At 33.8% G+C, this 16495-nt stretch overlaps 1 protein-coding gene across 7 annotated transcripts in view; it reads right to left on the reverse strand.

The window, feature by feature from the left end:
- Positions 1 to 16495, reverse strand: part of Cdk14 (cyclin dependent kinase 14) — a 614076-nt gene that overhangs the window by 453460 nt on the left and 144121 nt on the right. For all 7 annotated transcript variants that reach the window (XM_048785430.1, XM_048785432.1, XM_048785433.1 and 4 more), the window contains one exon: positions 3157 to 3251. In XM_048785430.1, the coding sequence (XP_048641387.1) occupies positions 3157 to 3251 (95 nt within the window). The remainder of the gene's footprint in view (positions 1 to 3156; positions 3252 to 16495) is intronic.

Consider the following 16495-nt stretch of genomic DNA (forward strand, 5'->3'; position numbering starts at 1 on the left):
GAATCAACTCTGCCCACACCTTGCACTTCTAGCTTCCATAACTGTGAGATAATAAATTACTCATGTTTAAGCCACCCCATTTGTGGTTGTTAATAGCAAACGTAGCAAACTAATGCAATGAAGTTTATGGTTAAATCCAAATATGATACCTATAAAAAATATGTGTGTATGTGTATAGGGGTGTGTGTGTGTGTGTGTATATATATAAAACACTTTGTAATATGTGAATATATATGTGTATGTATATGTGTGTGCGTGTGCGTGCCTGTGTGTGTGTGTTTGTGTGTGTGTATCTGAAACTAAAAAACTCACAGGAATCTCTACAAATACCAGGCAGCTTTACCATAAGAAAATGAAAGCTGCTCTTAGGGAAGAGGCTAAAGATAGCATTTAAAGATGGAGGCAGGGATGCAGACATTTATGGGACAGTAGTACAACAAGGTCCCAATGGAGTATTACACAGCACTAAAAAATGACAAAATCATAGAATTTGCAGGGAAATGGATGGCACTAGAGCAGATTATGCTTAGTGAAGCTAGCCAATCCCTAAAAAACAAATACCAAATATCTTCTTTGATATAATGAGAGCAACTAAGAACAGAGCAGGGAGGAAGAGCAGGAAGAAAAGATTAACATTAAACAGATACATGAGGTGGGATGGAAAGGGAGAGAAAAGGGAAATTGCATGGTAATGGAGGGAGACCCTCATTGTTATACAAAATTACATATAAGAGGTTGTGAGGGGAATGGGAAAATAAACAAGGAGAGATATGAATTACAGTGGATGGGGTAGAGAGAGAAGATGGGAGGGGAGGGAGGGGGGATGGTAGAGGATAGGAAAGGTAGCAGAATACAACAGTTACTAATAGGGCATTATGTAAAAATGTGGATGTGTAACCGATGTGATTCTGCAATCTGTATTTGGGGTAAAAGTTATGCAGCACCTCAGAGACACATCAACTGGGCTCTCAATTCCTGCTACATGACACTTACACAGTTGGTATTCTTTTGACTTTGCTACCTTAAAGCAGTGAAACCCAGGCAGCCTGTCATCTCTCAAAACAGGTGAGCAGGCAATGGCTTTCATCTTCAACTGGAGGAAATTAAACACGACATGTGACCAGCAGGCTTTAAACTTAGAAAAATTCTGACAAGATAAATCTAGACCTGCTGGAGTAAAAACAATCAACGGTCCACAACCATCATGCTCAAAGGCTACAGGTACTTTTAAGTCTTTTTTTTTATTCAGGCATAATAAATTTAAATTTTTCAATTGACTCTAAGATTCTGAGATAAATGTTCAAGATTGAATATTTATTCAATAACATTACTAACTTATATTTGCAGATCAGCAGAACACATTATTTGTGAACAAGTAGTTTCAAGTACCTGGTTTGTTTCCTTATAATGAAATAGGGTGTTTGCTTCTATTTGAGTCACCATTAAAACAAGTCAGAGCATATGTGAGAAACTTCTGGAAAATTCAACATGGACCATATCTCTTCAAGTCCTTTACAATGTAAAAGCAGTAATAGTGTAATGAGTGCAAGGGATGACTTCAAGCCAGATAGGCACAACGTAAAGCAAGTGTTGCTATGAACCACTGTGTGAAAATGGGCACATGGCTAAACCTATTTGTGCACCACAATTCCTGACTGGTTAAGTACAGACAACAATAATAGGGCATATCATAGCATTATGAGGAGTAGATAAGGCAAAATGATATACTATATTTTATACAAAATTATTGAGAAATTAAGGAGAGCCAGTATCACGTTATTAACTTTGAATGTGCAAGAAATTTATGAAGTACTATCTATGTTAAAATTACCTCAACCATTCAGACCATTATTTTGATGTTCATTAATTCTCAAGCAACTCAGTTAAGTCATTAATAATGCTCCGGGTTTGGTTTTATTTTCTGTTTCCCATCATATTAACTTTTCATTCAAATAAAAAACAACAGACCTTTTTAAAAACATTTTTATAGCTCACAAAACTAGTGTTGCTTCTTTTTAACCTGACTGCATTTTTGTATTCCTTTACCTTCAGATCTTCTTTTAGAAGGAATACTTCTTCATTTTCTTAACTTAAAAACCATGAACAAAAATATAAAATTATACTCCATAAAAGCCAGATTACATAAATTAGCACATAGCCAAAATTTGCAATTATGTTTTTGGAATGATCATTCAGAGAATTTTCTAATATCTTTTTAAAAATGTAATGTTAAATAGAAGGTCTTATTTCTGTTTTCTTTTTTCCTTTTTCATTACTGGGAATAGAACTCAGGCTTCTCACATGCTAGTGAAATACTCTACCACAGAGCTTGACCTGAGCCCTAGAAACTCTTATTTTTCCTATAAAGGTTTTAAAAAGAAATATAGGGATGATTTACAAAATTACTTTATAGCATCATCTGGTAAAGTTATTAAGGTAGAACTAGGTTTATTTCTCCTGAGGCTATTTAGAAAAAGGCATCAAATTTTCCACAAGCTACATGTCACTAAATACAGTAACTTTCTGCCCTCAGTCACTAAGGGAGAGGGAATTGTCCATCAGAAACATCTGGTACAGCTTTATAAGAATCCAATTCTGTGCCCTGACCCCAGGATACCAATGGGGATAGAAAGGACACAGAGGAAAGAGCTGCTTCTCTATGGGGAAATATATTCAGCACAGTGCCAAAGCAGGCAGGTGCAAAGAAAGAAAAAGAAAAGTTTGCAGGGTGGTTTTTTGTTTTTGCTTTTTTGAATAGGAGACTTCTGAAAAATGGAGTAAAAGCTCAATTTAAAACAATGTCATGGATGATATTACATGTGGTCTGTCAGATAATTATTTCTATTCTTAACATGAAACCTACATGAGAAATTAATCACATAATCCACCTGGAAATGAATTCTGATTAGAGGGTACCAACTCCACTGAGGGAAAAGAAAACAAAGTTGGAGGAGGGGTTGATACAGAAAGATCACCTGGGCAAGTCTGCAAACCTGTTTTCTAGCAGGGAAAGCAAATTCCAGTGCCTTAAAAAATAATCCTGACTGGAGATAATTTTATTGTATATTAAGTGGGAATTATTTAATGTACTGCTATTTAATATTAAGATAGCAGAATCATTTTACATATGAAATATTCAAAAACCATTGAACTTACTTGCTTTTCCCTTTGTATACTGTAGCATAAGATCCTTCTCCGAGTTTTTCCAGTTTTTCATATGAGTCAGCTTTTCCAAATTTGGGACTTGTTGGCTAAAAGTGAAGCAGAGGGTAAACAAAACAGATTTTATCAAATTAATTAAAAATAAGTATTCTGATTTCACTGAGAAGATACAGATTCTTTGTCACTTGTCAAATAACTTTTTTCTGATAAAAGAATATTTATTTCTTTGAAAACAACATAATAAACACACAGTATAAAACCAAAGTCCTGCAATGAATGTGTGTAGAATTAAATTTACTTATAATCTAACAAAGGAATCATTGTAAATATTCTGATATCTCTTCTTGTGCTGATAAATGTCTTTTACAGAGATGGGATTAACATACTTACTCTTTTATACCTGCTTTTTTTTTACTTAATATATTATAAACATTTTACATGTTGTTACATAATCTTCTAAATTAGGGGCTGACAAACTGTGAACCAGGGTCAAATCTAGCCCTCTACTTGTTTTTGTACATTCTGAGAGTTTAGAATAGTTTTTATCTTTTTTAATAGTGGAGATAGATAGATCAAAGGAGGAATAAAAATTTATGATATGTGAAAATTAAATAAAAATTCAAATTTTAGCATCCATAAAGCTTTATTAGAATGGTCATCTGCTCATCATTTACATATTATCTGTTACTTTCTAGCCACAACAGAGCTGTAGTTATAACAGAGATCATACAACTGGGGATGCTGAAATAAATATTTACTATCTGACTCTTGTAAATCATGACTGTATAATACTCAGTCTTACAAAGGTACTCTTTAATATCTTTTAGTAATAATACAAATAGATAATCAAAGATGTATCATTCAGATATTGCTAATATATAAAATAGAACTCCCTTTTGAACTAATCCTTACAGTTTAATTTCAAGAAAATTCCTTCTCCTTTAGAAAGATTACCACCCATAAAAATTAAAAGACTGCCAGAAGAGTGATTTTTTTCATTCTGACTGTGCTAACACACCTATTTTAACCATTTACCTCTTATTTAGATAGGAAATTATATAATTTTAATGATATTATAAAAGGGTAATATCAAAATATATTAGAGAATTATATAAGAAATTAGAAGCATCTTACTAAATTCATTATCAGATCACAGTTATAAGTACATATATAATTCACAAAAAGGTTGCTAACGATTGTGGTAATTCATAAATGACCAATTCTAGGAGTTTAATGAAGGAACTTCTTGCAGAAAGTTTATAGAACACTATTTCTGAGCTTGAACACAGTTTGTACTATACTGTTATGCCATTTATGAGAAAACACAGGACATCCAGGCAATGAATGAGTACTAGCACCATTTATAAGGACTCTATGCAGCAGTTTGAATACATGCTCTTACCTCCTTCCCACCATAAACACCACACAGTGACTGAGAAGACAATTTGCGAAAACAGTACACCAGAATTAGGAAGGAGAAAAAGAAAACAGTGCCAATACCTAATCAGAAATTTTGAGGACTGCTGAAAGATAGCACATAATCAGAATCAAAACTTAAGGGGAAAACACCAACATTAGGAGAAGACTATTAAGAGACAAAGCAACAGGGACCTGTGACTACACTAGTGAGCACAACAGCTTCCCAAGAAAGACACAGGCACATATGCAAAGGAGACAGCTGAGAATGTGGTATCTGGAGAGGGGCAAAGCAGACTCAACAAGCCAACACCAAGGGCAAGGACAATGTTTCCCATCCCACAATCTATAATCGTTGTCTCTTTCACAGAGTCAGTACAGATAAGTTACAGAAACCAGAATAAAGATAAGTTACAGAAACTAGAATAAATCATGATAATGATTCTTATATACAAAGATGAATATACAATCACAAATCACAAATCATTTCAGGAAAATCAGTGTCCTGAAAAAGAAGTATAAAATGTAATAGGCAGATAACAGAAAGCCTGGATACAGGTGACAGCCTAAATGTAAGAATAACTTAGAATATAAATAACCAAACCTTCAAAAAGCTTTGAGAAGACATCACAGCATTAAAAAATGAACCAATGAGGCAGTGTGGATATGAAACACTTAATCAGTGAAATAAAACATTTAATGGGCAGTGAATGGAAGAATGGAGATTACTGAAAAAGTAGTAAGTAGGCTCAACGGTTGAACAGATTTCTCCCAGAAAACTTCAGGGAGAGACTGCATCTAAATATGAAGATTATTCAACAAGCACAATATTTTCACAGACAGCAATGGCTGCAAACGGCAGTTAAGCAATATTTTTAAAATTCAAAGACAAAATTATTTGGTACCACTGATCTATACTCAAGTTAGTCTCTCAAGTAGAATATGGATACTGTGCAACATTACTGCCCACATAGTTTCTTATTAACTCAATATAAAACTTAGTTGAAGAGATGGAAGAAGTACAGGAAGGCAAGGAACAGTAGGAAAGGAAAAATAATATGTCGAGATTCTTGAATTCATCAAGACAGACAGCAGATACTGATCAACTCCAAAGGCAAAAATTTTAGTATGTTTCTTAACTCTTTAAAGAGAATAACTAGGTTAATATAAATAAGATGTACAAATGTCAAACAAATTGAGGAAAAGGGAATAGAAGGGGGAAGTGTAGTGAAGAAGAGGAAAGAAGGTATGGAGTGGGAGGATATAGGAGGAAGGATTCCTAATAAAAAGCATGAGAAGTAAAAAATTATCAAAAAAACAAGGAAAGTGGGCTTGGGCTGTAGCTCTGTGGTAGAGCGCTTGCCTACATGTGGGAGGCCCTGGGTTCAGTCCTTAGCACCACATGCAAATAAATAAAATAAAGGCATCTGTCCATCTACAACTACAAAAAAACATTTTTTTAAACCCAAGTAAAGTAAGTCGAAGCTAATTAATGATTATAATAAGCATGCTTGAATCAGCTTCCCCTACTGAGAGAAAAAAAAAGCAAAAAAAAAAAATTAGCAATGTGCTATTGAGAAAATACAGAGCTATAGCAAAAGATAAATCTGAAAATAGACAAGTAAGGGGGAAACATAGCAAAAAAAAATTAGTATTTTAAAAAATAATACATTACAGTAACATTAAAATCTACTGAGGAGTTTAAAAATAATAAACTAATAAAGTTTTAGAAACATAGTTTTAAATATATGAAACAAGTATTGGTGTCAATTGAATGCTTGGTGATAACACTGCTCAGACATCAACAAGAGCAACCAAGAAAATCAACAAGTAAGGGAACTTTAGGCTTAAATATTAGAATTACCAGCTTAGTTGAATATACTGATTGATGTGTTTATATTCTTTTCAAACACACATTTAATATTAATTTTTAAATTACCATAGATTAAGTCATGAAAAATATCTCAATATTGAAAACCTTAGAAATAATCCATTCCAAGAAGTTACTTTATCTAAAAACATAATGCAATAAAATCAGAAATTAAGAATACTGTTAATAAAATTATACTGTATTTGAAATTCTGGCTAAATAAGTAAGTTGTATATGCTCTTGTTATATAACAGAAAAAAAAAAAAACCTGGGTAACTGTGAAATAATGAATATGGTAAGTTGCTTCACTATAGTAACTATACATAATAAATTTGTTACTTATTTATTATATTATTATATTCATTATATTATTATTATTATTAAAAAGTAATAAAAGGGAAACTAAACCATTGAAAAGAAAACCAAAACTGAAAATTCATAAATAAATATATGACAATGAGGACATGACACATTATGATCCCTGAAACGTAAAAGAAAATTTAAATACATATGTCCATATTAGAAAAGAATAAAGTAATATGATGCAGACTTTTAACTGCAGCTTGAAAAGGAGCAACAAATGACACAGTAGGAAAGGATTAATAAAGACAACAGAAGATAATACTCATGAGATATGAAGCACAAATATTGTAGATATGATCAAAAATAAATAAAATAAAACCAAATACTATTTGTAAAGACTGTTAAGAGATAATCTTCTGGATCTTTAAAAAGAGCACCAAATAAACATTAGAAATTTATTGTAAGACTCAGTATAAGAACAGATCTTTTGTTGCCATTAACATACCTGGAATTCTATGTACAGATTTATGCCAAAATACATGGGAATTTAAAATGAACACTTTATTTTCTAGAAAAATATCAGTTACCCAGATTGTCTTAAGGAAAAAACAAAATTCAATAAACAAAATAAATTTAAATAATAAAAACTTGGAGATGCTACAGTCTATTAAGGGAAACTTTACTAAAATTTAGGTAATGAATAATTACTAAGTTGTATAAGTAGGTAGCCAAAAAAAAAAGTCAGATGCTACAAAATTTATTTTCTGAGACTAGCAAAACCTATTACCAAAATTCAAAAATTAACTTGTTAATTTAAAACAGCTGAGTATTATAAACACAGAAGCAAAAAATCCAAAAATCTATAAGATAATGTTCTGTAAATAAAATAAAGCATCATGATCAATTAAGACTTCTTTCATGAATTCTAGATTAGCTCAACCTCAAAAAATTTATACATTTCACTACATAAGGGAAAGTAAATTTGGTAATAACAATGAATTCTGAAAAATAAATTTAACACACACATATGAAATAAAAACAGAAAATATATAATCTAGAAATAAAAGAAAGTTTCCTAATTTCATAAAGACTATTTTACAGGAACCTACAGTAAATTTTATACATAATGATGAAACATTTGATTAATTAGCTTTAAGTTAAAGAACAAGACAAGTAATCTCCTAACCTGCAGTATTTCAGAGATATTAACAAGCATTTGGAAGATGGAAGAAGACCCTCATCGTTATACAAAATACATGTATCAAGATGTGAGAAAAATAATATAAAATAAAAGAATAGCGTCACCTTAGATTGGGTAGAGAGAAGTGATGTGAGGGGAGGGGAGGGGGAGAAGGGAAGGACAGTGAAATGAAACAGACATTATTACTGCTGTGAGTATATACGTGACTGCATGACCAATGTGATTCTGCAACCTGTACACTAAGAAAAATGAGAAATTATATCCCATCTGATTCAAATGTATGATATGTCATATAAAAAAATTTTTAAAAAGCAAACTCTTCCATTGAATAGAAACAAACTCTCTTAATCCTTATACCTACAAATAAATCTCTTAACATGTCTCGATGTTAGGGCCTTAAAACTAATGTCTCAGAGGTTGCAGAAAACAGGTACACATGCAATTTTTCTATCACCCCAATTTACATGTAAACATCCCAAAGTTTCAGTGGTAGAAAATCGACTCACTACAAATGCAAACTTTCATGTGATACTTTCAGCAACAGCTATTCTATGTAATGAAGATCAGAATCTGTGTGTAGAACTAAACAGTTTGCAGAATCCAGAGTCAGATCTTTCAAAGTATACACAACACATGATAACTTAAAGATGTGCATGCCAAGGAAGGATGATCAAGTAACTTCTGCTATTCATCATTAAGGCTAATAAAAAGAGAAGAAATAATTAATTTCTGAGAGTCCCATGTATTAATCTAGCATATCTCTGGACAGTGATTGAACACCTCTATAGGAAGACTGTGACAAACGCAGAAACAACTGCTGAGAAATTTAATAAAGATGCAAGAATACTTTCAGGGTCAATTACTCAATCTGCCACAGAGTTGAACACCATAGTAACCAATTTCCGAAAAAAGTACTCAGTGAAGGGTCAATTTCATCCCATGCTCCATGATTATAGGTTACTAATTTTTTAATGAAATATGCAACAAAACAGAATGCTTGCCATCAAAAAAATCAGAATTCCTATAGTTTTACAGTGCTTTCAGCATCATTTATTATAATATAAATGTATTAAGAGAAAAACCTCCTGGAAAGACTGATTTGCCTAATCATACACTGAGTTTTAATTGAATATGTTTTTGCTCAAAGTAAAACCCATCTATTTAATCTGCTCTCATTTGGCACTCAGTGTGAGAAAAAAAAAAAAACAGTAGCACAAACTTCATAATGAACAATATATTAAGAAAACATCTAATTAAATAACTAGGATTTATTTTATATGAATGCATTGCTTTGCTAAAGGTGCCAAAATACAACAGACTGACTGGCTTCAACAACAAAAACATTTATTCTCTCAATTCTGGAATCTAGAAGTTGGAGATCAAGGCATAGCAGGTTTGATTTCTCCCAAAGCCTCACTCTGTGGCTTGCAGATTGCCACCTTCTTACTAGCTCCTTATGTGGTCTTTTCTCCAACTGAGTGCATACCTGGGGTCTCTCACTATTCTTGTAAGGACATTAGTCATATTGGATTAGGGTCCTGTCCCAATAAACTCATTTTAACTTAATCACATTTTTAATGATCATATATTCAAATATAGTTACTTCTGAGATACTATAGGTTGGAATTTCAACATAGGAATTTGGGGGGAATATAATTCAGCTCAATAATCTATCAATAACTAGACAGACAGCCAGAAAGACAAAAGATGATATTTCAAAATTCAATATCGAAAGAAAGGGAGGCAGAAAAAGAAGGAATGGGAGGTTATGAGATGCTCTTCTAGGAGCTTACCTAGTTTCCATGTAAGTTAATCCAAGGATTGCAAGGAGGAGCTCTCTGAGCTCTAAGCATCATATTAACTTAGGACCACTTATATTTTTCCTTCAAGAAATGTGTAAGATACAAACCATGTGTTGAGTTGAATCAAGTAAAATTTAGTGGAAAATTACATTCCAGGCTGCCTGACAAGTCCTGTGTGGGTTATGTTCTTGTGCATTTTTCATCACCAAGAAACAGCTTGCGAATGTCACACTTTACCATCACCCTCCTGAGCCCAAGTTTTAAATAGAATTTTAAACCTATATTAAACTTCGTATAAAATGATCTTCAATGGGGAAAATATTGTGTTCACAGTTCCACTCTAAATTATTTAAAATCAGAATGAGAGGTCTGTGTGTTTGCTTTTGTGTTCCTTTAAGAATGGATACAATCTAAGCTAAAGAAAAAAGTAGCAGCAGAAAATTATTCTTTACTTCTATTAGGAGTTAAACTGCTAATGAATATTTAGAGCAAGTACCAGAGACAGTCCCCACAAAACTGGCAAGAGAATAGAAGCCAATATTCTCTCCTGCAGGAAAAGCATAAATAATAATCTAAAAATGATATATTTTACTTTTCACAATCTGCCTTGTATATGTAACTGTTTTGGGATAAGACATAGACCATACTACTTAAAAAACTGAACTAAAGAAATCTTTAAAACGAGGAAAATTTTGTTGTTATGAACACAATCTCCACTTATTCACAAGAAAAATCAAGTAAAGATAATATGCTAAGACTACAAAGTACTGTTTATCTAACCAAATGTACTTAGAAGCATGAACTTCCATGGTTAAAGTATGTTCTATTAACTTACAATGGCAGAAAATTAATTGTTGGCCACATATGGTGGTAATCTGCCCTGTGAAACGGATACCTATATATTGTGGAAATACACAACAATTTATAGATCAATCACATTGACTTCATAGTAGAATTGAAACATTTAATTCCTCTCTAAATATTATCCTAATCTACAGGAGAAGATCCTAAGGAATAGGCCATGTCTGAGATAATCTAAGCTTTGGGAGTTATATTCTTATAAAATGAGTCTCCTACTTTAAGTATGCAGAAATAGTCTGATCTGTAATTACTCTGCATATAAATAAGAAATCCAAATGCCAAGTCTTTTAAAAAGACCAATAATAAAATCCTTCCTATCAAATGAGAAAAACTAAGAACAATGAAAAAGGAAATGTTCTGTTTTGTTTAATAAATGAAGTTTAGGCCTTTTTTTTTCTTGCAACTTTATTAAATCATCACGCTTACATAAACATGAGAGGTCAAACCAAAATGTTGCTAATCCTATACATTATCTTTGACTCCTTGGTGTCAGGTGCATGGATGGGTAGGAAACACATTTATGGGGTTATTCTCCATTGACAACTTTTGTACTTAGAAAGCAGGCTTGCGATAGCACTTTAGGGAGTTGGAAATACAGAGAATAAGCCTGCAACTGCTAAAATGGAGATGACACTAGTCATGTTTAAATCTGTTTTCCACTGAAATCCCATTCCTAGGAGCAGGGATGGTTTTTTGAATTGTATCCTTATAAATTGCATGAGTATCTCAATGTTCATTGTAATGATGAAATGATATGGCCATAAAAATGCCCACCCACAATTCATATTGACTTTATTTATTATTGCCTAATCACACAGGGATGTGGGATTCAATGAGATGAAGTTAGTATATTTTTCAAAACAGATTACAAGTGCAGAGAAACATCAATTGTCTATATCAGTGGAAGGAAATGTCAGCAAGGTTAATGTAAAGTGTAGATTTTCCAGCTGAACAGTGTTTGCAACCTTGCCATTAAGAAAGGATCACCACGCGAGGCTGAGGCAGGAGAATCTCAAGTTCAAAGCCAGCCTCAGCAACTTAGTGAGGCACTAAGCAACTCAGTGAGATCCTGTCTCTAAATAAAATACAAAAAGAGCTGGGGATGTGGCTCAGTGATTGAGTGACCCTGAGTTCACTCCCCAGTACAAAAAAAAAGGGTCACTACACATTGATATCTCTAGTTTTTTTTTTTTAACTGTGTAATAATAACAACCACCAGTGAAAATTTAGTATTTTTTTGTATTTTTAGTATTTTTAGTATTTTAGTATTTAGTAATTTTATTTTTTTTAGTATAGCATATGCTGGGCTTTCAAGTTTATATACATTACCTAAATTTAGTCCATATAGTACCACCATGAGACTGGTTCTACTACTATTCCCTTTTAGACATGAAGAATGTAAAGACTAGAGAAATAAAGTAATTCATTTAAGAATCTACAGCTACTGGCAGAACTAGAATTCAAACAAACTTGATCAAAATCGAGAATCAATCTCTCTCTCGAGAATCAATCTCTCTCTCTCTCTCTCTCTCTCTCTCTCTCTAACCACTAATATACTTATTAGTGGAATACTCCCAGGGAGTCCTAACTCCCACCAAAATGGAGATGACATTAGTCATGCTTAAACCTGTTTTCCACTGAAATCCCATTCCTAGGAGCAGGGATGGTTTTTTGAATTGCATCCTTATAAATTGTATGAGTATCTCAATGTTCATTGTAACGATGAAATGAAATGGCCATAAAAATGTCCACCCACAATTCATATTGACTTTAATTACTATTGCCTTTAAACTTTACACATACCCTCTTTCTTGAGATTCCTGGGGACTCCCTTAATGTCACTGTGACAAAATATCTGAGAGAAACCATTTAAAGGTGAAAGGTTTGTCTTTATTCCATGGGTCACTTAGCCCTACTGCTTTGGGTCTATGGCAGCACAGTACATCATGGTAGGAGCATGTGGCCAAAGAGGCCTGCTTACCTTATGGTAGTTAGTAAGCAAATAAAGAAGGAAAAGAAGGTGCAGGGGTCCCAATATATCCTTCAAAAGTATATCCCCAGTGACCTAACTTCCTTCCACTGAGGCCCACTTCCTAGAGCCTTGGCTGGTAACCAAACCTCTACCACATGACTTTTGAGAGATACTTTAAGATTTGGAACATAAAACCCTAAATTGTAGGGAAACCACAATTAAGAAACACTAATCTTGCCAGGTGTGGTGGCACACATCTATAATCCCAGTGACTCAGGAGGCTGAGAAGGGAGGATTCCAAGTTCCAGGCCAGCCTCTGCCACTTAGGGAAATCATCTCAAAATAAAAAATAAAAATGTCTGTGCAGGTGTAGCTCAATGGTAAAGTGCTCTGGGGTCAAATCTCTAGTATCACAAAGAGAAAAAAGAAAAGAATTACTAATCTACTATGTTGTACTGTAATTGTGACAGTGGGTATAAGGATGAGGGAGGAAGAATTCAATCAGAATTTTGTGACCGCATTAAATAATAATTTGAAATCAAACCTGCCTCCTTGGCTGTATTTTCTTTTGCCTTTGACCTCCAGAACAGGCTCGATTGCCCAGCATTCACATCCCTATTATATCTACACTAAGGATATCCATAATTGATAGGAAACTTGAATACAAATGAGATTTGGAGATGGACAGCGGGATGGAATCAAATGCTAATAAGCTAACAAGGAGGCCAGGTTGGACCTGGGAATTTTTCCCTATCTAGGAGAAGCAATGCCAAAAGGAAACTCCCCCAAGAAGGAGAACTGAAATGGAACTCTCATTTGCAAGTCAACATCTTCCTCCTCCCTCCTGATCAGGCCTGCCAGTCACAGGATGCAGATTTACATGGTGAGTAAAATTTATAGAAAAATGTGACCTAAATATGAAATTCTGAAAACATGTTCTCTTTAAGATCAGCTTATAGTAACACAACTCAGTGAAATCCCTTCTAAACTGAGCTGGCAAGAGAGGCAGTCTACCTATGGTACTCCTAAAAGTTGTAGCCATGGAGAGCACAGCGGGGCTGGGGAAGAGTGACAGGAAAGGATAATGAGGGTCACTACCCAGTCACTACCCAGAGGATTGGTCCTATAGAAAGTAGGCTTACAAAGGTAAGACTGGAAACAAAATCTGTCAAACACTCTCTTGAAATATACTTATTTAAATAAAATTACATTCTTTACATTCTGCCTGAATTGTAAAGTGCCTCTCTCTAGAAAAAAAATCAGCAAGTACAGATGAGCCTGAGAGTCACTGATATCAAAATACTCTTGGTTTCTTGATTTCATTTATGTATGGCTCATAACATATAAAAGAGCCAGTATGTGAATAGTACACATATACAAGAAGACAAGGTATTTTAAAAATAGTTTCAAGAAACAATACTTGTCTCTTAAAAATAGGGGATATATTGCCACAGTTTATCAGTCTTTCTTTCCTTCTCAACTCTACTCTTCAAGACTATTCAAGATAAATAACATTTCAAAAGAAATTAAAGTAAAATAAAGATATGAATTAACCCTGGTTACTCTTGGGTAAAGTGATTCTCTTGATTTTATCAACCAGTGTTATATCATCAGAACATATTTAAGAATAAAAGACCTGTTCCCCCCACAACAACAACCAAAAAACCCTCTCATGCTTTCCCATATTTCCCATGGGTATGACATGATCAAACCTATACATTGTTGTGGGGGATTTAAAATAGTGTTTCGCAAGAAGAGTTACTGACTCATTTTCTACCCAATTTTAAATCCAATAGAAATTAGTCCTTCCACACACACAAAAAAAGTAATTAAACATTCCTTCCTATCACAACAGGGAAGAGAACAAAAAAGTAACAGGCAGAAAGAACTCAGAAAAATGGTAGTAATAATATTGTAGTACTCTGCTAAAAGAGAAAAAGAAACTATCTCAAATTCAATAAGAAAAAAGCAAACACATTTTTCCAGAGTACACTGAGAGAAGGGTAAAATTTCTAAAATGAAAAGACTGCAAAACAGTTCCCACACAAATAAGGTAAGTACTCTGCCACATCCGAAAGCCATTCCAGAGTGGACCAGGAAAGGGTAAGCCTAATATGAAACTGAGGGAAGAGGATATAAAGAAAATTAACAATACAACAGGAGAGAAACAGAAAATTTCCAGTTAAACTGGGTGGCTTCAACAAGTATTTCTCTCTCCTCCCCACCAATTGATACTGAATTTTTTTATATAAGCAAAAACTTGAAAATGGGATAAAAGTGGAGAAGAGGTCACTGACTAGGATAAGAAAAGAACTCTTGATACTTAAATGACCAAAGGGGGAAAAAAATGAGAAGTCAATTCACATTCAGAATCACAAAAATCCTTAAGAACTGAAGAGCGGGGGACGTAACCAGTGATGCTCAAGGCCTTAGGTTTGATCCCCAGCACCCATGAAAATAAAAAATAAATAAAACAACTGGAGGCTGAGGCTCAACAGGGCTAAAAACAAATTATTTGGAGTGGGTTAGGAGGAGGTCCATTCTACAAGACACTCCGAGCTGTGTATCTATGCCTCTCCAATCCCAGCAGAGGTTTACCCTCTGAATAAGTAGAACCAGGGAGGCTCAGAACTGGGACACCAGACACTGTGGATGTCAGAATGAAGAGTCATGCTACATGAAAACAAATCATAAGGAAGTCTGCATAGAGAACTAGGAGGCCCGCAGCCTGTCTTGATCATCTCAGAATAATGGCAGTTAGGCTTATATGACATAAAAATACACTGGTAAATCTATTTGTGGAAAACCCCTCAGTGAAGAGGGGAAAAAATCAGGAGATACTGACATTTAAGAGTTCTAGTAAATGACTGGGCCTTCAATAAAATTCCCTGTTCTGAAGCCTACCAATTCACAAGTCACCCAGCCACACAAAGCTCCCAACTTTTTATAATGTGAATTAAGAGCCAACAATTCTCTTCAACTAGCATGATATAGACCCACCAAAAATCTCAATAGGCAAGGCAAAGACCAAAACAAGGAACTCAAAGTAAAAAATAATTTAGACGGTATAAATTTTTTTTTCAAAATTTCTCAGTCCACATTTAGAATCCTCAGAAACATAGGAAGTGATTTATTATTCATTGGAAAAGATTATTTTTAAGATGATTTTTATAAGAATATCCAAAGAATTAGAGCACATGGAAATAAATGCTATATAATTAAAAATTCAATGGAAGGATTAAAACAAATAAACCCCAAGAAAGCAGGGAAATTTTTTAAAATAGAAAATATAAGGAAATCAGCAGATAAATTCACAGTAGTACCAACATTCTTTGTTACGGTTTGAATATGAGGTGTACCCAAAAGCTCCTATAATAAATGCAGGAATATTCAGAGGCACAATGACTAGATTATGAGAGCTATAATCTAATTAGTCCATCATGTCTGAATATACTGACTGGGTGGTAACTGTGGGCAGGAGGGGTGTGGTTGGAAGAGGTATGTCACTGGAGGCATGCCTTAGAAGGGTTCATCTTCCCTGTGACCCCTTCTCTTTTTTCTCTCTCTGCTTCCCATCACTACGAGCAGCACTCCTCTATCATGATATTCTACTTTACCTGGGCCATGGACTGAAGCTTTAAAATCATGAACCAAAATATACTTTTCTCCTCTAAATTATTTTTGTTGGTACTTTGGTCATAGCAACAAAAAGGTAACCCATTCATCTAATATTTTTTTTAAGAAAGAGATTAAAAGAAAAAATAAATAAACAATAAAAGAATATTTGCTAAAACTTAAAGAAATTAATTTCAAACTTGAGAAGAACTCATTGAATACCCTGAAAAAGTTCTACAACAGGGATAAGGAGGAAGTCCTAGGAGGTTCCACCAAAAAAAAAAAAAAAAAAG

This window comes from Marmota marmota, unplaced genomic scaffold (assembly GCF_001458135.2).
Source record: "Marmota marmota marmota unplaced genomic scaffold, marMar, whole genome shotgun sequence".
Classification (NCBI taxonomy): Eukaryota; Metazoa; Chordata; class Mammalia; order Rodentia; family Sciuridae; genus Marmota; species Marmota marmota.